The sequence below is a fragment of the Neofelis nebulosa genome, chromosome 2, assembly GCF_028018385.1.
Source record: "Neofelis nebulosa isolate mNeoNeb1 chromosome 2, mNeoNeb1.pri, whole genome shotgun sequence".
Taxonomy (NCBI): domain Eukaryota; kingdom Metazoa; phylum Chordata; class Mammalia; order Carnivora; family Felidae; genus Neofelis; species Neofelis nebulosa.
The window spans coordinates 54920270-54945948 of NC_080783.1; the positions used below are offsets into that span (position 1 = coordinate 54920270).

General features: G+C 37.8%; 1 protein-coding gene across 6 annotated transcripts in view; it reads left to right on the forward strand.

Moving 5' to 3' along the window:
* The window catches only part of CCDC141 (coiled-coil domain containing 141), a 205962-nt gene that overhangs the window by 76185 nt on the left and 104098 nt on the right, over positions 1-25679 (forward strand). For all 6 annotated transcript variants that reach the window (XM_058712700.1, XM_058712711.1, XM_058712703.1 and 3 more), the window contains exon 6: positions 9425-9541. In XM_058712700.1, coding sequence (XP_058568683.1) covers positions 9425-9541 — 117 coding nt within the window. The remainder of the gene's footprint in view (positions 1-9424; positions 9542-25679) is intronic.

The window sequence follows — 25679 nt, forward strand, 5'->3', positions numbered from 1 at the left end:
GCGGCTGGCTGACCTTTCTTCCTAACTCCAGCAGCATTTTATTTTGCAGATAATCTGCTTCATTAATGAAAATCAGAAGCAGCTTGGAATATTTCGTGCATAATTAATTATCTTGGCAAGAAGATTTATGAATGTAATTTTTCTCAATTGCTCCAATCAGGCATAAGTGAGACAAACAAATAAATTAAAACTAAGTTATTCATGATCTCTTTGTATAAGACAGTGTCAAGGACATCTAAAAGAATTAAGTAAGACATAAGGGCATATAATCTCTTTTTACTACCCAGATCACACATACTTATAAGATACAATTCTTTGCAGGAGGAAAAACCGGTAACAGAATTCACATTTGGAAGGTTTTATAATTTCAGTACCATGTATATCATAATCATGTAGCCATATGTAATCATATTCTTCATCAATAGGCAATTAAAATGGCATCAAAGATGGCACATATAAGCACAGCCTCAGGGCATCAGCCTTGTACCTGGTGGGAAGCTATAAAGCTTTTGTGTGGGTGTGAGCATATACACTTACACACATACAAGTGTATTCTCCTTTATATGATCCTATGTTGTAAACAGGACTTAGAGCTTGAACGGTTGACCAGATTAAATTAACATGAGATAACATAAAAGTGCCTAGGTTAGTGTGTTTTTTAAAAAAGTCTCTGTTTGAATGCAGCTTTCTAACACTGGCTGGCATAAAATCAAAATAAGGATTGAATTATCTTGGAGATACTGATATCTAATAGCTCAGCCCATTAACAGACATACATGACTTTCTAGCCACTCATAGATTAAAATTTATCAGAGTTTTATTTAAAAAAAATTTTTTTTTAGTGTGTATTTATTTCTGAGACAGAGAGACAGAGAGTTAAGTGAGGGAGACAGAGAGAGAGGGAGACACAGAATCTGAAGCAGGGTCCAGGCTCTGAGCTGTCAGCACAGAGCCCAATGTGGGGCTGGAACTCAAAAACCATGAGACTGTGACCTGAGCCAAAGTCAGACGCTTAACCAACTAAGCCACCCAGGCGCCCCCATCAGAGTTTTATTTTAACACATAGACTAGCTCTAGAATTTACTCTAAGACATGCCAGCAGTAAATGCAAAGTATCTTACAGTACAGGAGAAGCATATGATTTTACAGCAATAGCAACCCCTCCTAATAAGAATGCATGCTAACCGGTATTGCTTTCAAAGACACTGCATGTCACAGGCCATGACAGAGGGACTCTGGTGCAGATAGCATGGATATCAATTCTAGCTTTGACATTTACTAGTTACTTCTACACATCAGTTTCCTTTTCTGAAAATGAGGATAATAATAGTATTTATACATTTTTATAGATTTTCTATAAAAAATGACATTATATATGTAAAAATGTGTAGAGCACAGCTTAACATAAGGTAAGTGCTCAATAAATGTTCAGATGTTCACCATATCATTATATATATTGGTGGTCACTTTCTCAGCTTTACTGGATAATGTCTGCACATAAAATCTTACATGTTGGCCAGATCCCACACCAGTTCTCTAAATTACTAGGTAATCTTAGCTTTCCAAAATATTATGATATGGAGGGAAAATAAATGCGACTTCATGGCTTGGTAGTGAGTGTAGTTTCTTCAGAAAGCCAACTTTATTTGTAAGTTTAAAATTAATTTTTTCAGGGTGCCTGGGTGGCTCAGTCGGTCCAACTTTGGCTCAGGTCATGATCTAACAGCTCATGAGTTCAAGCCCCGCATTGGTCTCTATGCTGACAGGTCAGAGCCTGGAGCCTGCTTTGGATTCTGTGTCTCCCTCTGTCTCTGCCCCTTTTCTGTTCATGCTCTCTCTCTCTCTCTCTCTCTGAAAAATAAATAAACATTAAAAATTTTTTTTAATTAAAATTAATTTTTTTCTCTAACTTTTTTACCCTTTAGCTATTTTTTTTAGCTCATTTATACTTCTTATGGTTGATTATGTAATCATTAAGCTTTGTCATTTCTAAATACTGTTCAATTGGCTTAACAACATTTTAATTAGGCACAATTATTTAAGCCCCTAAATAGTCACTAAGAGGATTGGGGGACACACGCTGTGACTAAATGGCACTCTCTGCAGTGGTAGGACCCGTGATAAAGCTGTTTGATATGGGTGCTCGATGGGAAAGGCTCCGCATTGATCCCTGACCCTCAGGCCCTTCCATTGCGTGACAGAGTTCGCTGTTGCTACTTGAGCTGTCTGCTCAGCCCCATGGCTGCCTGTGATCTCCTTCTACCACCCCAATCTCTTTTTCTTCCCTGCCCCTGGTGCTGAAGATTGTTGGCTTTCCTTTTCTCAGCACTGCTACCACCCCAAGCTGGCCAAGAAGTGGGACTCATTCTTTCCTCTACCCTCATTCTCATGGTCCCCAAAGACAAGTAAAGGGTATGATTAATTTTAATGATTTTTATAGGAAGATTTATAAGCAAATAAGATAAACAGCACATTTTGAAAGAATGACAACATCTCTTAAAATTGAGCAGTTATCCTGTCAATATGAGAGTTTCTGACTTTCAGTTTTTCCAGCAACCAAGAATGTAGGCCAAAGCTTCAGTGTCAAATCTATTTGTCTGTGTGGCTTAGAAATGGGGATGGCAATGTGAGAATATCAAACTTTGGTCCCACTCCTAAGTAGCCCTATCATGTCTGTTCTTTGTCTCTCTGTCTCTGTCTCTCTATCTCTGTCTCTGTATGTCTCTCTATGTCTCTGTCTCTCTCTCTCTCTTTCTCACACACACACAGGGAATATAATTAACTCCAGGTCACTTATGGTAGAACCCTAAGTTATATTGGGAAAACTGTGCCTTAGATATTTTTGGCAGTAAAGCACGTTGCTGGGACACTAGGCTAGTCTCTGTTTCCTTTCTTGAAATAAAGACTTTCTTCTACTACTGGGAGGGTTTGCCCCAATGAATCAGAGGTAATGCTAGAAATAAAATTTAGGCCCAGAGGTGTCCACTGTACTGATTTTATCCACTGGACTAAATGGCTTTCTATCATTAAGTAGTTGAAAGTAAAGAGCCTACATAAACACAAACAAGAGTTGAGGCCAGTCTTGGGAAGGGAAGGGAGGAAGTCCTTAGTGCCATTTTTCTTCTGTATAGATGTGAGAAGAAAAATGTTACGTCAACACAAATCAGAATAATTAAATACATAAAACTGTGACTCCAGACAGGGAGATAGATTATCTCCGAAGCTGTATATAAAGTAACAAATTTGCTTCATGACAAACAACACCTTTTAGCTTTCCTACTACCCACAGTAGAGGATACTGGGATTTCATAATTTGTTGAGGAGATACTAATACCTTCCAGTTGACTTCAGTAATTCATGGAGGGCTTCCAGATTCCACAAAAGAAACATTGTGAACTTTATCCACCCAGAATCTCTGGAGATGAAGGCCAAATAATCATAAGCCAATAGTTAGTCCCAGAATGCATCTAAAAAGAAACCCAATCCATGTTTTTGGGAGTAATTCTTCTTTCTTCCCCTGTTCCCAAGTCCTCAGGTACAAAAATTAGCAACATGGCTTTAGTGCCTCTTTCCCTAGTATACATTATCACCCAATGGAGCAAATGGATATTTGAAGTTTGGTTATTGCCTAGTTAAATACAGAGCACATTTGACCATATTGCATAGTACAAAATAATGACTACTGGTTTCCCTACTGTAAAAAAGGAAAAAAACCTTATGGGAGATAAAATAGTTGTTATAATACTAGCATGCCTTCAAAAACAAAGTAGACATTAAAACTGTCACCTGTGGCTATCCACTATGATTGAAAACAGCTTTATATATGTGTGCATTTTTGATAATTGGAAGAGAGATTATCAAAAATTCCTTGGTTAAAGAAGATAAATAACTGATGCCTTTTCCTCTCCTTTATCAGTTTTTGTCTCTAGTAGTAACCGGTTATTTGTCAAGAATTGTTCTGCACATGGAAAAGAAAATGAAAGTAATTTGAAGAGATTTTCATCTTCCTTTAAGCATTTCTATTAAGGTGGTTTGAATTGCTTATTGCTAGCTCGCCTTCTCCAGCATAGTTTTAAACAAAGATCAAAAAATAAGATCTGATCTCGGATTGTAGAACAAATTGCAGAAAAAGAGACTGGTAGTTTTTGGCGGTCTGATGCATCGCTTTGGGCTGCAGCAGCAGTTCACCTTCGTGCCACCTGAGTGTTTTATTCTTGACTGTCAGCATTTTCTTTTTTTTTTTTTTTTTTAATTTTTTTTTTTAATGTTTTTTATTTATTTTTGGGACAGAGAGAGACAGAGCATGAACGGGGGAGGGGCAGAGAGAGAGGGAGACACAGAATCGGAAACAGGCTCCAGGCTCCGAGCCATCAGCCCAGAGCCTGACGCGGGGCTCGAACTCACGGACCGCGAGATCGTGACCTGGCTGAAGTCGGACGCTTAACCGACTGCGCCACCCAGGCGCCCCGACTGTCAGCATTTTCTATCACTTGTGCTCCCATGTTTTACTCCTGTCTTTGGAATTCTGTTTGCCCTTGCTGTCGCCTCTACTCACAGCTGGCCTCTTCCTCTCAAGCACTGTTCCTGATGGGCCTGACCCACACATCTGTTCTCTCTAATGCAATATTTCCATTGATTCCCCGTGGTGGTATATAGAACCTATTTCCATGTTAGAATTAGATTTTATAACTATGGTGTTGTGTTTGGTTTTTTATCTTAAGAATGTTCATAAACATAGCCTATAAGAACCATTTCTTTCCTCTGGAATCCTTTGGTTCTGCAGTGAGAAGAAAAACATTAGACAAGAAAGTATGAATTCTGATCATGACATTTCTGACTCTACCTGTGGAACTTTCCTCTTACTGGTTGTGTGAAGTTGTTTAACCTTGTAACACACCTCCTGGGTGTGTTTCCTCATCTGCTGAAAAGCAAATCTCTCCATAGAGGAGGGATGTAAAGATTGGATGAGGTAACTTGTAACCTGGCTAGAGTAGTCCCTGCCCCCTTTCTTCAAAGGTTGGGTTCATATCTTTTACTTTCATTTTCACTTCCTAACAGGGTGTTGAGGTGGGGATGGGTTGTCCAACAAGCTAGCCCTTCTTTGCCCAGTTAGTGCTCTCTTCCTTTCCCCTCAACTCTCCTTCATGCATCTTCAGTTGCTGCGTTTGAGTCTCAAAAAATGCTTGAGTCTCGTCTAATCAAATAAAGAAAAAAAGTGCAGAGAAGCCCCTTTGATTGCCTCTCCTTCCTTAAAGCTGTCATTACATCTCTCCTTTACTGAAGCAATAAGCTTCTTTGGAAGTGTCATTAACTCTACTTCCTTAGCCTCCACTCAGTGGTCCATAAATGCTTACCAACTGAGATATCATTTCAATGTTCTCCTGTCTCTACTCTTTTAAATTGCCTTTAATTAAAACTCAGTCCTGGAGCACTTGGGTAGCTTAGTCAGTTAAGCGTCCGACTTCAGGTTAGGTCATGATCTTACAGTATGTGAGTTTGAGCCCCGTGTCGGGCTCTGTGCTGACATCTCAGAGCCTGGAGCCTGCTTCCGATTCTGTGTCTCCCTCTCTCTCTTCCCCTCCCCTGCTCGTGCTTTATCTTTCTCTCAAAAATAAATAAACATTAAAAAAACTCAGCCCTTAGATCTACAATTAACCAACATGGATAGTCTGAATATCCTTGAATAGTGGAACCATTCAGTAAAGATACAATTCAAGTCACATAAGTGATTTCAAATTTTCTAGTAGCCACATTAAAAACGTAAGGAGTCACATAAAAAGTGAAAAGCAATTATGCATGTTGTTTAAGCTAACAAATCTAAAGTAGTAATTCAATATTTAACCAATTCTAAACTTCTTAGCAAGGTATTTTTATTATTTTGTATACAAAGTCTATGAAATTTGCTGTGTATTTTATACTCAGAGCACATCTCAGTTTGGGCTTGGCACAATCCAAGTACTCAATAGCCATTTGTGGTCAGTGGCTACCATATAGGATGGTGCAGGTCTACATACAGCATTTGAGTGCATTTTCCTGGCACTCATCCCTAACTTCCAAGGCAGCTCTTGGTTCTCATTGAACACCCCTGATCGCTCCTTCTTTGAATCTGCTGACTTCCCTTCTCTTTCTATGTCCCTTCACTCCCTGATAGGTGTTCCCCTTCCCTCCCCAAAAAAGATCTCTACTCCTTCTCTATGTTAGTTTTTACCTCCACTGGGCACCGAGTACCTAGAATGTCATATAAAATTGGTAGGATGATCATGAACACATTACTGAGATTAAGCTGGAAGGTAGGAACTGAGAAGAGAGAGGAAAAATGTTGCCATTTCTCCCTTAATCCATCACTGCCCAGAACTGATTTCCACTGCATACTCTGAACAGTTTATTTCTTCCTTCCTACCTATATCCCCTAAACTCTTGGCTCATGTTTTCATCCTCTTGCAAGGACCATGTTCTACAGAATGTTCTGATGCATCATTTACTGTACTTCTCACTCAGGCTTTTGGACAGCAGCTGATATAATTTAAACACTTATAAAAAGTGCTCTTGGAATATCTATGCAGCTGTCTGCACTAGCTACTTGTGAGATGCAATGACTAATTTATTAGGTGGCAGAGTATTATGGTTGACATACTCTCAGTAATTTAGGTGTCCTGATTTTACATCGGAAGGACTCTGAGAGCCTATTCCGTGTGCATCCCACACCACCGCACAGTAAATCTGATCTAAGAGGCTGCTCATGTGTGTGATGCCTCATGATGAGATGTAACACCCCTACGATGAACTATTTCTGAGTTTTATACCAACTTGTTTTTATGTTTCTTCCCAGGGTGCATTTGGTAGTAAAAATGTGTAGATCTAGAGAGTCAGCATGCTTTATCAGGAGGGTATGTGATCAGAATGCACAGAATACCAACTTAGACCTTAAACTGCATTCGCCTATAGGGAATAATATTGCCATACAGGAATAGTATCCTTTGGGTGTTGAAATAGTATTTGCCAAATCTAGGGGATGAGGTCAGTAGATACCTTTTAAAAATCAAAACAACTCACTCCTTCCTTTCATCACTGATGGCATGTGCTAGATGACAAGACTTTGACTCACAAAATTGAGTAGGATTATCTGAGAGTTCAGGGTTCTCACCTGTTTCTAGAGATTAGCAAACACCTGTTTGTACCTATTTTTCATTCACTCAGATTCTATATTAACTTTCCCTATTAAAGCATTCTTGAAATTTCTGAGTTCCTCCCACATTGGCTAAGAATAAATAAAATTCACTTCCAGTATTTAATAAGATAAATGCTCTCTTTAAGTTAGTTATATTCATGATCCATTTTTCTTTGATGAAGCCTTTAAATCATTCCTCTAGTTGTGTATTTATATGGGCTTACTGCATCTTTTGTGAGAAATTATTTTAATAAAAATAAATTAATGAATAAATTTTTTAAAATTTAATGTTTATTTTTGAGGGAGAGAGAGAGAGAGCGAGCGAGCACACATGCAAGTGGGGAAGGGGCAGAGAGAGAGAGGGAGACACAGAATGTGAAGCCGGCTCCAGGCTCTGAGCTTTTGGCACCGAGCCCGATGCGGGACTCAAACTCACGGACCACGAGATCATGACCTGAGTGGAAGCCAGATGCTCAACTGACTGAGCCACGTAGGTGCCCCATTAATGAATAAATTGTATAGCACTTGATAAAATACTCTCTGTGGGTTCTAATATGCATACTGTACATATCATCTAGTTCTAATTGGGTTAATAGAAGTATAGATATCTTCAAATAATTGTAAATACACTAATACAATATTTAGATATGGAGGTTATCTAATGTGCACATTATGCACAGCTTACCAAATATTCTGAAAAAAATGAGGTGCACTTCACATGAAAATTGCTGTAGGGTTACTATTACTTTTTAATTGCACTGTTGTTATCTTAAAATGCCGGTTAGCAAAGATTTCCAGTTAGCGGAAACCTGGAGAAACTCTCTTGCCCCCAGTTGTACTGCTTATTCCATGCTGAAAAATGCTAAGTGTTGGTATAAACCATTTTATCTCATAACCAGCTTTGTGATATCAGCCCTGTATTGATAATGGAATGTTCTATTCTAGGTAACTCCTAACTTGATTTTTGCGTAGTGTGTGTGTGTGTGTGTGTGTGTGTGTGTGTAGGGGGTACATTTATTATGTGGAGAGCTTCAGGACTAACCTAGCTTTCTCTTTGACCACCTGGTTCATGCATTTCTCCATGTTATAGGAGTTCAGAAAATCCCGAGGCTGTTGCGGATAAGACAACCTAGTCTGTAAAAAGACATAGTATAATGTTTGAGCACTGCCCACCATTCTGAATGGGGTGCCAGGATTCATTTTTCAGGTTTGAAGTAATTCTCCCTAATGACCAGGGCTGTAAGACTTTAGGTGATCTAAGATGGCAGCAGGGCACAGTGGAAAGAGAATGAACTTTGGATTAATGTAGGTTTGCAGGCAAATCCTGGTTCTGCCTCTTACTGTATGGCCCTGGATAAGCTGCTTCACCTCTCCTCACCACTACAGTGATGATATCATACTTGTTAGAGAGTTGTGGAGAGAAATAGAAATGAGGCCCAAAAAGCAAGTAGCAAACTGTCTAGCATGTTGTGTGTGGGCTATTAGGGATCAGTAGCTGTGATGTGATCATGAAGATAATACTGCGTAGGATTTGAGAGTGAAATCCTCTTTGATTTAACTGGAATAAGGAATCTGCATCTAGGGTCTCCATATCAGCAGTCCTATGTCCACTTATGTCACCATTTAAAAATGTGCAGCTTCTTTCAAGTCTTTTGCTATTTGTTGTTTCAACCCTGTGTAAAGCATGTATTATAAATCAAGTCTAAATGAATGTGAGTCATGCCCTTAGCTATTTATTATATCAACAGAATTTTAAAAACTTCTCCATTTTCTGAATACAGATTTTCAGCAATTGCAACAAACTAAGTATTTTTGCATTGTCTTTTTAGAGTGGAAATATAATTCTACATATGCTGTTTAATAGCTTCATGTGAGTTTATGTAATAACTATACTCACATTCATATTCTTATCCAGAAAAGATTTATATCCTAAAAGAATGCATGATTTATAGACTGCAGGAACCTATTTTGTTGTTAGCAGATTTTTGAATTATTTTCTTTATTCCGTGTAATCTACTGAACTGATATATCATTTTCATGCTTTTCAGGAATTGCCCTATTTTTTTCTCTTATGTAGAGATTGAAATGAAGAAAAAAATAAAAACCCAATCATATGAATTTAACATGTGAAATGAGCTTATGTAAAAAGAGACTGAAATAGCTTAAGTTTTGAAAAATTAAGAAAATACTTCTGAATTTCTACTTGCCTTTTCTAATCACTTGAACTTTGGTTTCTCTTTGTTGCTTCTTACCTAGGTTACTTGTTGGTTTCAGAAAACCATAAAAGATTTACAGGAACAAAGTCTGGGCTCATCACTTTCAGATAATGAGGAACTAATCTGTAAGCATGAGGAATTGATAATAAAAGCAAAGGTAAGAGACACATTAAAAAATAATTTAAAAATGCATGGACTTCTTTTGAATACACTTCTGTAGGTAATATAGAGAAATACCAAAACTCTCTCTGAGTAATCACTATTTACACAGAAAAGATTCTGATAGCATTAGCTAATACCACTGCCTACTGACTGGGCTTCTAGAGTAATAACCAACAAAACAGCCTCTACAACAATAATAACTATCTTCTTTTGAATAGTTAGTATGTATCAGACACTGTATTCAAGAGATGCGTTATATAAATGATCACAAACCCATAAGGGGTAGGTATTGTTTTAGAGATCAAAACAAACAAAAAACAGAGGCTTGGAGATGCAAAGTAACTTGACCAATGTAATATATCTTGTCAGTGGCAGAGCTGAAATTTGATTCCAGGTTTTGTCTAACTCCAAGGACCAAACTCTTAAACTACATTCTTCTAGCTTTCTAAAAAAATCTTTTCCCTACATGAAGTCTCATTATGCTATTACTTTTATGATTTCCAGGCATAGTTTCTTGCTGTTCCCACTTATATTTCCCCATTTCCTTGACTTGTTTCACATTTCTTCTTTTTGTAAAAAAGTAATGGCTACTGGCTAGTCAACCACTTGTAGGTATGTGGAATATGCAAAATGGAATCATGAAATACTGAAAGCAAGATGAGCAGAGTGGCCGGCTGTGTAGAGGGGCTCCTCTCCCCCTGGCGTCTTGTTATTTGGAAATTGATTCATTTGTATGTGTGGGGTCTATAAATACTTTCCAAAGTTCTTTACACGTGCCCCATTTTAATCTGTAAGGAAACAAAAGTTCATTTGTAGTAGATTGAGTGGGAACAGTGAAAACTTTAATCAGTATCAAGACTTAGAGAACTTTCTATTATTAATATCTTGGGTGGTTGATAGCTATAGATTACAGCAAGTCTTGAAACTCTGGACAACAATGGGCGAGCACAACTAGATAAGGGTTGAAACTAAGGAAGACAAACCAAATAAATATTTACATGTTTGGAAGGGTGGGATTGGCAGCAGGCATGGGGAGGGGGGACAGGCAGGGGAAGCAGTAGACTGCATTTATCTGGACTGAAGTCTCAGAGAGATCATGATGCTTTTGTTTGTTTATTTATGGCTTCTCTCTGAACACTGCAGTATACATAGGTATCCCATGTGTTTGGTTTGAATATTTGCCTGATCGATAAAAGATTCAATTACAGAAGACTATTACGGGGGATGATTTTTTAAAGTTCTTTAAAGTTTTTCCGCAATTGGTTTATCTGTTTAGGAAATTATTATTATTTTTTGTTGTTGTTAAGGCTAAACGGCAGTTTATTCTCTGGGTGTCAAACTCTTAAGTTTGTTTCAGTGAAAATTCTATCAAAATCCCTAAATGCTAAGCCGAAGAGATGACCTGAATTTCACAGAATTGTCGCCTCCTTTAAAACAAAAGTGGTTTATTCACAAAATTTAGACATACTTGGAGTTATATTCCCTGTAATACATGGTTCCTCACAGCCCTGAGGAAAATCTCACAGTCTGGAGAAAGTATTTGTTGACCTATAACCTCAGTTCTTACAGGACTTTGACAAGTTCTTTCATATAGATAGTAATGTTCTACTTCTATCTTTCACAACTTTAATTGGCTATTTCTTTATCCCTTCTTAATGCCTGACCTTCTAGCTCATGGGTACTTTTACTGAACTTCTTCTGTTATTCAGCCCTGTTGCCAAGTTCTTCACTTCAGCGATTCCATTTTTCATGCCGTTGCCTCACACTGATTCATCTTTGTAATTGTTTTGTCCTGCTTCATTTATCTAATGTTCTTCTTTATATCTTAAGATATACTTTAATCATATATTAAATGTTTGATCTGCCCAGCGCCTTAATTCTACTTCCTCTGATTCAGGTATTTTAGTGTGTTGTGTGTGCTCATCAGATGTTATTTTTCTCTAGTTAATATTCCCTTGGGATATCAGCAATTTTTGACTGGTAAGGCATGGAAGGCTAGTGGTCTAACCTAGTGGTCTAACTGGTAAGGCAGTGAAAGCTAGTGGTATAACTTGACCCCTTCTAGATGAGTTGGGGGCGGGGGGCTGGGTGCCCTTGAGTGCAGAGAGCTTCTGTTGTTTCAATTAGGGTTCAACCATTCCTGGTTTTCCCCTCTACCCCAGACACATACAAAGAAGGGGACCCCTTGAAGGACCTCCCACTGATTGGACTTTCAATTCTGCTTTGTTTCAAGACCCATTTCCCAGGGTTAAGTTCTATCCCTTTCACTTAGTGAGAATTAGAGAGGGCTCGCTAAGAAACAGATCAGTTTGATTATCTCTCATATAGTAACCATCTACCTGGTCAGATTCCAGTGTCATCTTGATGTTATTTCTTCCCTCTTGTATTGAGGGAACTGGACTGGAGCCACTATTTTCTGTCCCAAAAATGGTATGTTGACAAGCACTGACCAAGTAGGTGCAGAAAGAAAGCGTCAAACCCAGAAAGTTGTCCCCTGGCATATCTCCTGCCAGGGTGTCTAACTTTATTCTATTCTAAGACATATGCTCCTGACACTGGGACCCAACCACCTTTTGGTTCCTCAAGGAAAGTTCTCATATCTGTAAACTTTCTTCTCACTTTGTTGGCCTTTAGAAAAAGGACCAACTACAGAATATGTAGGGCCCACCGTAAAGTGAGAATGTAGAGGCCTTTCTTAATAAATTGCTGAGATTTCAATACAGCAACAGCAGAGCATTAAACCAAGCATGGGGCTCTTCTAAACTCAGGGCCCTGTGTAATTAATCTTATTTACGGTGTTAAGTGTTCTGCAAGGACCTACCAACATTTGCCGGTTAGATACTTTCCTTAGCAACCTTGGACTGACTGACCCTCTTCCTACCTGGATGAACAAGTTTTCTAAAAATAGATTTTAATGTTATAATGGGTTATGTCCACATTTTAAAAACGGTTCAAATCTCTGCTGTCACTTACTGTGTAACTTTGGGGGCATTTGATGTCTTTTAGCCTTACCTTCCTCACCTATAATGAGGAGGTGTGAAAACTCAATTAGAAAATATTTGTGGGAAGGGGAAGAAGAAAAAAAAAGATAAGGAGGGAGCCAAAGCATAAAAGACTCTTAAAAACTGAGAACAAACTGAGAGTTGATGGGGGATGGGAGGGAGGGAAGGGTGGGTGATGGGTATTGAAGAAGGCACCTGTTGGGATAAGCACTGGGTGTTGTATGGAAACCAATTTGACAATAAATTTCATATTAAAAAAATATTTGTGAAAGCACCCACATTTTAGTAGTGGCTCAAAAATGTTTTTCTTTCCCCATGAATGGTGTAAATGTTCAAATAGTTTTCATGTGTCCTTTTTCAACCATCTCATTCCTTGTTCTTAGGGAAGGATTCCAATTTTATATGACCTTAAGCAGGAACCGGCATATTATATTTTGGAGTTTTGTTTGGGTATGGGTATGAGGAAAGGAAGGGGGAATGTTTCTTTCAAAGGAGGTTTAATGTATAAATAAGGCCTCAAGCTGGGGATTTATTAGTGAAATTCATAAATAATCTGGTAACACAGGGAAAGTAGGTGTTTCTGCTCCCCACAGTTAAATTGAACAGCAGGAAGCTGTTCTGTATTGCTTGTTAGTCTACACAGTAAGTTCTTTCTAAATAAATTTTGAAAATGCCTCTATCATTTCTTACTGGACTATATTCAAATAGGAATTTAGAAAACTCCCTTTCTCTTAATAAATATGATACCTTATTCAGAATGTGTTGAAATAATTGAACAAAAGGAATTTTTATTATAATCTTTGACTATGAGTAAATTGTATTAAATCATTATACTTTGTTTACCAAATAAGAAAGATATTTTCCTTTTACATATGTCGCAGATAAAGAAATAGCAGACATTGATGATTATAAACCACCTTTTCGTTAAGAGCCTTACATACTCCTAGATTTTCTCATATATGAATTTGATTCCCCAAGGCTTGAATTCAAACTTTGGAGCTCACAGTTGTTTTTAGGATGTGTTAACATAGTATATAAATAAATACTTCCTTATTATCTCTTTTGAGGAGGTATAATCATTCCTTCTCCTATACATGAGAAATAATGTTCATATAAGAACTGCCTTCAGGAATGAACTTGAACTTCTATTGGGAGGAAAACTTTTCCAATTTGTGTGCATTGATTGGTGCCTACAAATTAATTGACAATAGATTAACAGGAGTAAAGACAAGGTTTATTTTCATATATGCATGGGAGATCACAGTAATGGAAAATTTGTGGAATAGCCAGAAGTTCAGGTTTATGTATATCAATTTAACAAAAAGGGGGTGGGGGCTGAGGGCCCCAGTGGAAGGGTATGGAAGGTTCTGTTGGGCTTTTTGATGTAAATGAAATGGGCAGTTTGTATTCTTCCTGGCTGGAAGTTTCCCAGTGGGAGAGTTTATGGCAGCTGAATTTATACTTCCTCGTACTAAGAGTCAGTCTTCTTTCAATTAGGAAATTCTCTGGGAAGAGAGTCAATGGTAGTGATATTTTCAGGAGACTTTGCTTAAGTTTAGGTAATATTTCTTTCTGTGACTGCAGATTGTTTAGATGTTTTCAGTTTAAAGTAATTCTCATACCACTGTGGTAGGCTATTAATCCTCTTCTGTTTCTTCAAAGCTTGGTTTAGTTCAGACCCTTTGTAGTTCATGCATACTAGAAACACCTGGGCTTTGAAAAACTACTGAGATCTGAACCTCGTGCTCAGAGATTCTAGGTAGTTTGGGTCATCAAATTAATTAATTTTGTCAATCTTAAAATGGTTATGTTTTTATGAAAAAAGCAATCCAGATTTCTCCTTCTAAAAAAACTGGGAGATATGGTAATATCAGCCTCACCTTTTCATATAGACATAACAACACTTGGCTGGAGCCCTGTAATAGCTATTTCCTTTAGAGAAGGCATATGCGCTCCAGTTTGCCACAGTCCCTACCATTCCTCATTACTACCTCCCCTCCCATCTTTGTTTTACCTCATTCACATTATGTGCCCAGCCCCTGTAAGCATTTGGGTTAGAGACATGATGGGCAATGAGGTACCATCCAAGTATAGTAGTGGTGAAACTGACTTGCATTTTTGAAGATTACCTTGGAAACTGTGAATAATCAGAATGATAAGGAGTGATACTGAAGACAGGAAAGTCACTTAGAAAGTGTTTCAATTTTGATGAGAACAACTTTAGGTGGAGTGTAATGTCTTTTGAGATTGAGGATATCATGCCTTGCTTTTTTAAAAAAAATATATTTATTTATTTTGAGAGAGAGAGAGAGAGAACACAAGTGGGGAAGGGGGTGGAGAGAGAAAGACAATCCCCAACAGGCTCCATGCTGTAAATGCAGAGCCTGATGTGGGCCTTAATCCCACAAACTGTGAGATCATGACCTGAGCTGAAACCCAGAGTCTGATACTTAACTGACTGAGCCATTCAGGCACTCCAATCCCCATCTTGAAGGCTTAAAGGAGACTTATAGCCTTGTTGTTCAACATGTGGCCCACAGACAGCAGCAGCATCTGGAAGTCTTAGAAATACAGAATCTCAGACTCTAACCACTAAACCTTCTGGGTCAGAATCTGCATTTTAACAAATTTCCCCAGAGGATTTGAATTGACACTAAAGTTTAAGAGGCACTGACTTAGAGGTTTTCCCATTTATTTCCTGTATGTCCATATTCTCCTTAATTTTCCATATGACTATATGTTGTTTATGAAGTCCTTGGCTAACAATGATCTTTGGTATTATGACATGTATAGAAATATCATCTTCAATGTTTTCATATAGTAGAATTCACATTCCTCAGTTCAAGATTAAAACCATCTTCCATGATTCATCATCTAATCCGATTTTCCAAGTCATTGAAAATATTTTCCAGTTGTTGCTGAGTGATTTCATAAATTGGATTTGTGATCTTAGCCTCAAGTTCCTTCAAAAAGTATTATTTGGGGATCTTAAAAAATACCTGTCCTTAAGTCCCACATAAACTGTATTTAGAGGAAAAAGCCAAGTTTAAAGTTACAAAATATTTATAACTATGAGATAAGAAAGTAAAGCAGAATCTCTTGTAAGCTTATTTGAATAATTTAAAAGCATAATTATCATCAGTAGAGCCACTACAAGGAAGCGGCTCTTTAAAAATATTATGTTTATTGTTTTATTTTTCTGATTACATAATGCATTTTCATTTTAGAATAATTAGAAAATACATAAAACTAAAGAAATGTGAAACCACACTGTGTGGATGTGGATGGGAATGGGAAGGAAATAGAAAATATACATAAAATTGAATATCCCCAAACTGGGTATGTGAGTATAATACACTATATGTTTTTATGTACAAAATTGTGTATGTATTGTTTTTATATACAAAATTGTGTATGTATGCACTGTGAGTTTTCCAATTAGCATTATAATCATAAGCATTTCTCCATTGAAATGCATATTTTAAATATTTTTTAATGATTACATGTTATTAAACCATATACCTATATCATACATCATTTTCTTCTCATTGTGGCACGTATTAACCTGTATAAAGAAGCTGACTATTCTATTTGAACTTTCATTACATCCCCAAATTCTTTCACTGAAGGTCTGTGAGAAAATGGTAAAACCACTATAAAACATACTGCTGCAGCGAGTCAGCTTACATCATCTCTGGTGATTACAAGGAAAATGTATAAAATGAAGCAGAGTTTGTTTCTTTTATAATGTTTTATGTAATGGAAAAAATAAAGTGGGGTCTGGATCTGAAATGTCTCAAGGCAGAAATTAAGTGAGTCCCCAAACAGTAAAGGCAACTGCATTAGTGCATTTCAATTCCTCTGTCTTCATTTTAGTGAATAATTTGTTTTACTTGTCTGATTTTTTAATGAACTTCCCAATTAAAAGCAGATGTCACTTTTTACAGAACATAAATTAGAAACAATTTCATTACTAACAGGCAAAATAAGTATAAATAGTACTGCATTTGCCTGTAAGCATTGGGAAAATCTACAATGTGATGGGCTTTTTCACATTGGTAAACTTACTGGAGCCTTAACTTGTGGGTTAATTTAAAGCTTAGTGAACCATATGCTTTCATTTCTAGGGGAAATTTGATTTAGAAAGTCCCTCAGAAATGTTTATGCCCATCTAAGAAAGAGGTGAGTTAAGGAAGGAAAAAAAGAACATTGTATTCCATGATCACCAGGTTTAAAACTACCTGCTGTCATTTTGTTTACAGAATCTTCACCAGCTCGTTAAGTTTAAAGGCTTAGAAAAAGTTTCCTCTCCCTCTTTTTTTACTTATGACTTTTACAATAATTCTTTATACGTTTTCTTCCAACCCCTCCCTTCCCCCTCCTCCTTTCCCTCCTCCTACCCCCCACTACCGTCCACCTTCCTCCTCCCTGTCCTCTTCCTCCTTCTTCTCCTTTTCTTCCTTTCCTCCTCCACCTTCTTCCTCATTTAGCCCTTAAATAAAATTTCCACAAAACATGGATTTGTATAGTTAAACTATTATTACAACTCAAGGTAATACTGCTATCATAATCATAATAGCGAAAATGAGTCGATTTAAAGCAGACACCAGAGAAGCATTTTCTTATGGCTTAACACACTCACCCCTTAAATCCCTACAACCTTTCTATTCCACTTCGGCATCCACTTGGAGACTTTCAATACTGAGGCCTTAGATCTCTGTGATGTTCATCATTCCAAAGGCCTTCACCTCAGCTTCCCAGTCCTGTGGCCGCACTTGGTTCCAGAGCATCATCTGACCCTGCTCTCCCCACACTCCCTTTCCTTTTGCCTTTTCCTGGCTTCCCTCCTCATAGTCTTCAGCCTGGGCCACCAGCGCTACTTGTGAGTAAACTCAATCACTCATTTTCTCTGTTTCTACTTCTGAAAGAAGATGAAACATTTGCAGAATTTTCTGATTAGATCTATTTAAAAGGAAATGGCTTATTATCAGTTAGCCTCATGAATCCCTTTATTTATTTATTTATTTATTTATTTATTTATTTATTTATTTTTAAATGTGTTTTTTTTTTTTGAGAGAGAGACAGAGAGAGTGCATGCACACAAGTGGGGAAGGGCAGAGAGAGAGAGAGAGAGAGAGAGAGAGGGAGACACAGAATCCTAAGCAGGCTCCAGGCTCCGAGCTGAGCTGAAGTCAGACACTTAACTGACTGAGCCACCCAGGCGCCCCATGAATTCCTTTATTTATCATCTGTTAACTCCCTGCTCTGTTCTCCATAATAACCAGTACAAACTTTTATCCTCTTTTAAAGCTCCCGGACAGGCTTTGCTTAACCTCAGAGTCACTCAGCCACAAAAGGTAAAATTGCTTGACTCTTTTCTTCTCTGCCCTTGTTGTCTGAAATTTTCACCTCTTTTCCAAATCCCCTCGTTTCCAAATCTAAGCCTCTGTCCACTGTTCTAGGTCCCACCTTTTCCATCTCTTCAGTTTGAGTCTCTCTTCTTAATACCTCATTTTTCAGTCACCCATTCCTATCTTCTCTCAATTACATTTTAGTGTCACAAAATCAAAAACAAAACACTGCTGCTCAACCCTTAAGATACTATTCCACTTTTTCCTTGGCTACTGTCATGGCTTGAATTGTCTTTCCCAACATTCCTATGTTGAAGTCATAACACCCAGCATGTCAGAATACGATCTCTTTTGGAAACAGGGTGATGGCAGAAGCAATTAGTGAAGATGAGGTCATTAGGGTGGATCCTAGATCTATATAGCTTTTTAAAAGGGGACATTTGAACCCAGAGGCAGACATGCACAGAGGAAAGATGATGTTAAGAGACACAGGGAGAAGATGGCCCTTGACAAATCCAGGAGAGAGGCTGGGAACAGGTGCTTCCCTCACTGTTCTCAGGAGGAATGACCCTTCTTTTTTTTTTAAATTTTTAAAAAATGTTTGTTTATTTTTGAGAGAGAGAGATAGAGCTTAAGCGGGGGTGGGGCAGAGAGGAAGGGAGACACAGAATCTGAAGCAGGCTCAAGGCTCTGAGCCATCAGCACAGAGCCCGACAAGGGGCTCGAACTCATAACTGCGAGGTCATGACCTGAGCCAAAGTCAGACACTTAACCGACTGAACCACCCAGGTGCCCCAGGAGCTGACCCTTCTTATCATTTCCATGCCTTCCACATTTGTTCTCACCTTTAGTCTTGATTTAGTCTGTGCTCTCAGCATTCAAGTTTTTCCCCTCATTTTCTTCTTCTTTTTCAAAGTTAATTGCAAGTGATAGTGTTGGAGTTGACATGGGAAGAGTGAAGGTAAAAAAAATAGGCATAGCCTGAGGTCAGCTTGGTTACCAAAGAGGAAGAGGAGGAGAATGAACACAGAGTGTGCTTCAAAAATGAAACCAGGGGCAAGTGTTAAACGCCTTAGTCAGAAAAGCTAAGTGGAGACAGAAGCTGTAAACAGACTTCGGTATGTAATTCAAGATTGGGCCCCACAGAAGTTAGCCCAGAAGCAAAACAGAGAGAGTAGCATTCACATTTAGGGTGTCTAGACAATATTTTGAGGTCAGCACATGGGGCAGAGAGGGTCTATCTAAAGCTCTGTCTCCATTCTAGCCTAGACAGTGAGCCCTATGCAAATCTTAGCCCGATGACCTTGGGACACAGTGTATCCAGACTCCTTCTCTGGGAAGCTCTTGGATACTCCCAGCACTTGCCTTTCCCTTCTATTATTTTTTTAAGTTTATTTTTATTTATTGTGAGAGAGAGAGAGCAAGTGGGGGAGGGGCAGAGAGAGAGGGAGAAAGACAATCCCAAGCAGGCTCATTGCTCTCAGCTCAGAGCCGGATGTGGGGCTTGAACCCACGAACTGTGAGATCATGACCTGAGCTGAAGTCAGACATTTAACTACCTGAGCCACCCAGGCACCCCTCCCTTCTTTTTCTCACAGAGCATTGCTTATTGTTTAATTAAAGCAACTTTTCCATCCTTGCTGGCATTTCAGTTGTTCACATGTCTGGTATCTCCACATGTTTAATTTCTCCACGGCTGTGAATTTCTCTAAAACAAGGCCATGACATATTCATTTATGAATTTCCTGAAGCATCCAGTAGAGGAGTCTGGGACACCTAGCATTTGTTGGGTCAGTAGATGACTCTATTAGAAACAAAGCTGGCGGCAACATGTTACCCCATGTTGGCCCTTGCCAGACTTCTAAATTGCTGTGGTTTGTAAGTGACTTTCAGTTTGGCTGGGAGGTCATGAGTCATTCTCTCTACTACATAATTATGGACTAAACATAATTTGATAGGAAGACTTGATTCTAAAGCAACAGAGAAATAATGGTCAAAACTTTGTGAAAGATGGATGCAGTGTTAGAAGGAAAGAAATCTGATCTACACTAATGTGTGAATGTCTGCCACCTTCTTAACAATCCATGACTTTTGTTTTTCTTCTTCTTAAAATTTTCCACCACCCCATCCCATCTCTAATTTTTTAAAGTAAATGTTTATTAATCTAAACACAAGAGTGGAATTTCAGGCAATGTTGAAAAGTGAGGTGATTTGCAGAATGGCCAAACCCAACGCTGCCTCTAACTTCTACTTGCTATTTTTTTAAATTTTTTTTAAAAACATTTATTCATTTTTGAGAGAAAGAGTGCTAGTTGAGGAGGGCGAGAGAGAGGGAGACACAGAACCCAAAGCAGGCTCCAGAACCTGAGCTGTTAGCACAGAGCCTGACAAGGGGCTCAAACTCACAAACCATGAGACTGTGACCTGAGCCAAATTCAGAGGCTTAACTGACTGAGCCACCCAGGCACCCCTAAGTTCTACCTACTCTTAAAAGTAAAGTGTTTCTTTGTCATCTTTTTTCCCCTTTTTTTTTCTTGGAAGTTTATCCCTCTTGATTCCCTTGACTTATTTTGCTCATCCCCCACCCTTGTCTCTTCTGGCAACCACCAGTTTGTTTTCTATATTTCCTGAGTTTGTTTCTGTGTTCTGTTCTTGTTTGTTCATTTAATCATTTGTTTTGTTTTTGAGATGCTACCTGTAAGTGAAATCATGTGGCATTTGTCTTTCTTTGTCTGACTTATTTCACTTAGCATGACACCCTTTGGTCCCAAATGCCACGTTATCTTCTGAAGCTGAAAAATAGCATGTCCTATGATGGTAATAGGGCATTACAGGCACAGAAAGGGTGTGCAGGGGGAATTCTTTGTAAACCTGGTATTTGTAATACAGAGATCCCCTGCATTGTGAATCTGGAGATTTGAATCATTTTTTCCTTTTTCAGCTTGTTGAGATATAATTGACACATATAATTGGAAGATATTTAAAGTGTACATCTTGATGATTTGATATATGTATACACTGTGAAAAGATTGCTCCCATAACAATTAACACATCCATCACCTCACGTATTTATCTTTTCGTGTGTATGAAAACAGTTAAGTTCCACCCTCTTAGGGAATTGCAATTATACAACAGTGTTATCCACTATAATCACCATGTTATACATTAGATCTTCAGACCTTACTCATCTTATAACTGAAAGTTTGCCACCTCTTTTACCAACCATTCCCTATTTTCCCAGCCCCCAGCCCCTGGCATCCACTTTTCTACTCTTTTTCTGAATTTGACTTTCTTTCTTTCTGTTTTTTAAGATTCAATATGTAAGTGATAAAGATACTTAAAGATTCTCATTCATGTGTACAGTAAGTCCCTGAGAAAGATTTAAAGAAACTACTCACAAGGGAGCTCATAGGGAGTATTCAGATAGGGTTAGGCACCTCTCCTTTTGTATGAACTGTCATGCTAACATGATCACAGTATCTGATGTCACTGTATGTATAGTATAGATGTTCTACCCAGACACTCACATCTTGAAAAATACTGTCACTTCTTGCCTATCAGTAACCAGCACTTTCAAACACTGAATGTTCAAGGACACATGTTACGGGCTTCAAACCATTTCTGTAAGATGTTCCTGCAATCTGGGATTGCTGTGCAGCATTACCTTACACAACAGTTGGCTTGTGCAGTCATTTTGCTTCTCTGCATTCCAGGAACAAGAAGAGCCACTGGCTGTGTATATTACACACATGTCTGCACATTTGTAAATATATCTGGAAAATACTGGGTATTTGGTTTCTTCTTGCTACTTTAGATTTGTGATCTTATTTTTCTTATAGGCAACTTTAAGCCTCTTTTCTTCATAGCCCTTTTGAATAGGCTGTTCTCACTGAAGAGGCTTGGAGCTTATTTGGGAAGAATCCATGAGAGCATTTGCTAATGGGATAGGAGTGTGTGAGTGTATGTGTGTATATGTAAGAGTGCATGAGTGTGTATGTGAATGTGTGGGTGAGAGTGTGTGAGTGTGCATATATGAGTGTGTATGTGTGTGTGTGTGTGTGTGTGTGTGTGTGTGTGTGTGTGTGCGTGCCTGTGCAGGCAAAGGTCGGTGGTGAGTACTGAGGAGCCTAAGCACAGCCTTTCCAGAGAGACAGGGTCAACAGGGTCTCATGAACAGAATTCCCACTCAAATCTCTTCCACCTGGTTCCCTCACCTTAAAGGCAACTCAATCCTTGCAGCTACTTAGATCAAAAGAGTCTTCACTTCCTAGAGGAAATCACCTGGGCTGTATCTTCTAAATAGCTCCAGAATCCTATCATTTTTCACCATCTCCACCACTGTCCTGGGGACTGAGCCACTTGCATGTTTGCCAAGCTCATTGCAGTAGCCTCCTCACGAATCGCTGTGCTTGCTTCTGCACCCGTGTCTCTGTACCCCTCCCCCTCCATGTATTCTTAATGATAGCCCCGTGGTCTTATTTATTTTTTAATTTAATTTAATTTTTCTTTTAGCTTTTCATGACTACTTGTTATTTACCATCAATTTTAAATGCATTTTTATTATTTTATTTTTTTCAACATGATAAATGTACTTTTTAATCCTCACCCCCTATTTCCCCTATCCCCCTCCCCACCTCCCTTTTGGTAACCATCAGTTTGTTCTCTGTAGTTAGAAGTCTGTTTCTTGACCTGCCTCTCTCTCCCTTTTTTTTCCTTTGCTCATTTGTTTCCTAAATTTCACATATGAGTGAGACCATGTGGTATTTGTCTTTTTCTGACTTATTTCGCTTAGCATTATGTTATCTAGTTCAATCCATATTGTTGCAAATGGCAAGACATCATTATATTTGATGAATAATATTCCATTGTGTATATATACTGCATCTTCTTTATCCATTAATCTATCGATGGACACTTGCGCTGCTTCCCTAGTTTGGCTATTGTAAATAATGCTGCAATAAACATAGGGGTGCATATATCCCTTTGAATTAGTGTTTTTGTATTTTTTGGGTGGTGAGATTCCTGGATTGTAAGGTAGTTATATTTTTAATATTTTGAGGAACTTGTATACTGTTTTCCACAATGGTTGTACTAATTTGTATTCCCACGAACAATGTGAGAGGATTCCTTTTCTCCACATCCTTGCCAAAATTTTTTGTTTCTTGTGGTTTTGATTTTAGCCATTCTGACAAGTGTGAGGTGATATTTTATTGTAGTTTTGATTTGCATTTCCATGATGATGAGTGACATTGAGTATCTTTTCATGTGTCTGTTGGCTCTCTGTATGTCTTCTTTGGAGAAATGTCTGTTCAGGTCTTCTGCACATTTTTAAACTGGGTTGTTTTTGGGTTTTGAGTTGTATCAGTTCTTTATATACTTTGAATAATAACTCTATTGGGTATGTCATTTACAAATATCTTTTCCCATTCTGTACGTTGCCTTTTTAGTTTCGTTAATTGTTTCCTTTGCTGAGCAAAAGCTTTTTATTTTGATATAGTCTCAATAGTTTGTTTTTGCTTATATTTCCCTTGCCACAGGAGACATATCTAGAAAAATGTTGCTGTAGCTGATGTCAGAAAGATTACTTTCTGTGCTTTCTTCAAGGATTTTTATGGTTTCCAGTCTCATATTTAGGTCTTTAATCCATTTTGTGTTTATTTTTGTGTACAGTGAAAGAAAGTGGTCCAATTTCATTCTTTTACATGTGGCTGTCCAGTTTTCCCAGCATCATTTGTTGAAGAGATTGTCTTTTTCCCATTGTATATTCATTCTTCCTTTGTCAAAGATTAGTTGACCATATAACTGTGGGTTTACTTCTGGGTTTTCTGTCCTATTCTATTGACCTATGTGTCTATTTATGTGCCAGTACCATACAGTTTTAATTACTATAGCTTTGTAATATAACTTGAAGTCTGGAATTGTGTTTTCTTTCTTTTTGTTTTGTTTTTCTTTCTTAAGATTGTTTTGGCTATTTGAGATCTTTTGTGGTTTCATACAAATTTTAGGATAGTTTGTTCTAGTTCTGTGAAAAATGCTGGTGGTATTTTGATAGGGATTGCATTAAACATGTAGATTACTTTGGGTAGTATAGACATTTTAACAGTATTTGTTCTTCCATCTTTGTGGCATCTTGAATTTCTTACATCAGTGTTTTATAGTTTTCAGAGTAGAAGTCTTTTACCTCTTTGGTTAAGTTTATTCCTAGATATTTTATTATTTTTGGTGCAACTGTAAATGGGATTGTTTTCTTAATTGCACTTTCTGCTGCTTCATTATTAGTGTACAGGAATTCAATGGATTTCTGTACATTAATTTTGTATCCTGTGACTTTACTGAATTCTTTTATCAGTTCTAGTAGTTTTCTGATGGAGTCTCTAGGGTTTTCTATATATATTATCATGTCATTTGCAAATCATAAGAGTTTTATTTCTTCCTTACCTGTTTGGATGCCTTTTATTTATTTATATTGTCTAATTCCTGTGACTAGGACTTCCAATACTATGTTGAATTAAAATGATGACATTTTTCATGATATGCATGACATTTGTCTTGTTCCTGACCTTAGGGGGAGCTCTCAGTTTTTCACCATTGGATAAGATGTTGGCTGTGGGTTTTTTCTATACCTATATTATGTTGAGATATGTTCCCTCCAGACCTGCTTTGTTGAGGGTGTTTATCATGAATGATAAACATGAATGATGTAGTTTGTCAAATGCTTTTTCTCCATCTGTTGAAATGATCATATGGTTTCTATCCTTTCTCTTATTGATGTAACATATCATGTTGATTATTATAAAAACATTAAGCCACCCTTGCATCCCAGGAATAAATCCCACTTTATTGTAATGTATGATTTTTAATATATTGTTGGATTTGATTTTCTAATATTTTGTTGAGGATTTCTGCATCTACATTCATGAGAGATATTGGCCTGTAGTCTCTTTTCTTATGGTATCTTTATCTGATTTTGGTATCAAGGTGATACTGGCCTCATAGAATGAACTTGGAATTTTCCTTCCTTTTGTATTTTTTGTAATAGTTTGAGAAGAATGGGTATTAACTCTTCTTTAAATGTTTGGTAAAGTTTGCCTGTGAAGCTGCCTGGTCCTGGACTTTTGGTCTGGGGGAGTTTTCTGATTACTGATTCAATTTCATTGCTGGTGATCCATCTATTCAAATTTTCTATGTCTTCCTGCTTTAGTTTTGGTAGGTTATATGTTTCTAGGAATTTAGCCATTTCTTCTAAGTTGTCCAATTTGTTGGCATATAGCTTTTCATAATACTATGTTACAATTGTATTTCTTTGGTGTTGCTTATTATTTCTCCTCTTTCATTAGTAATATTGTTTATTTGGGTTCTCTCTCTCTCTCCATTTTTATAGTGAGTCTTGCTAGAGGTTTATCAGATTTTTTTAAATGTTTTTTTTTTTGAGAAAGGGAAAGAGAGAGAGAGAGAGAGAGAGAGAGGGAAACAAAGAGAGGGAGGGAGGGTGGGAAGAAGGGAGGGAAAGTGAGAGAGAGGAACAGAGGATCCAGAGTGGGCTCTGCACTAACAGCAGTGAACCCAAAGCAAGACTCGAACTTGTAAACCGTGAGATCATTACTTGAGTTGAAGTCGAATGCTCAACTGACTGAGCCACATAGGCACCCCGTGGTTCATCAGTTTTGTTGATCTTTTCAAAGAACCTGGTTTCATTGCTCTATTCTATTGTTTTTTTTTTAAATTTCTATATCATTTATTTCTGCTCTTATCTTTATTATTAGACTTTAGGGGTTTTTTG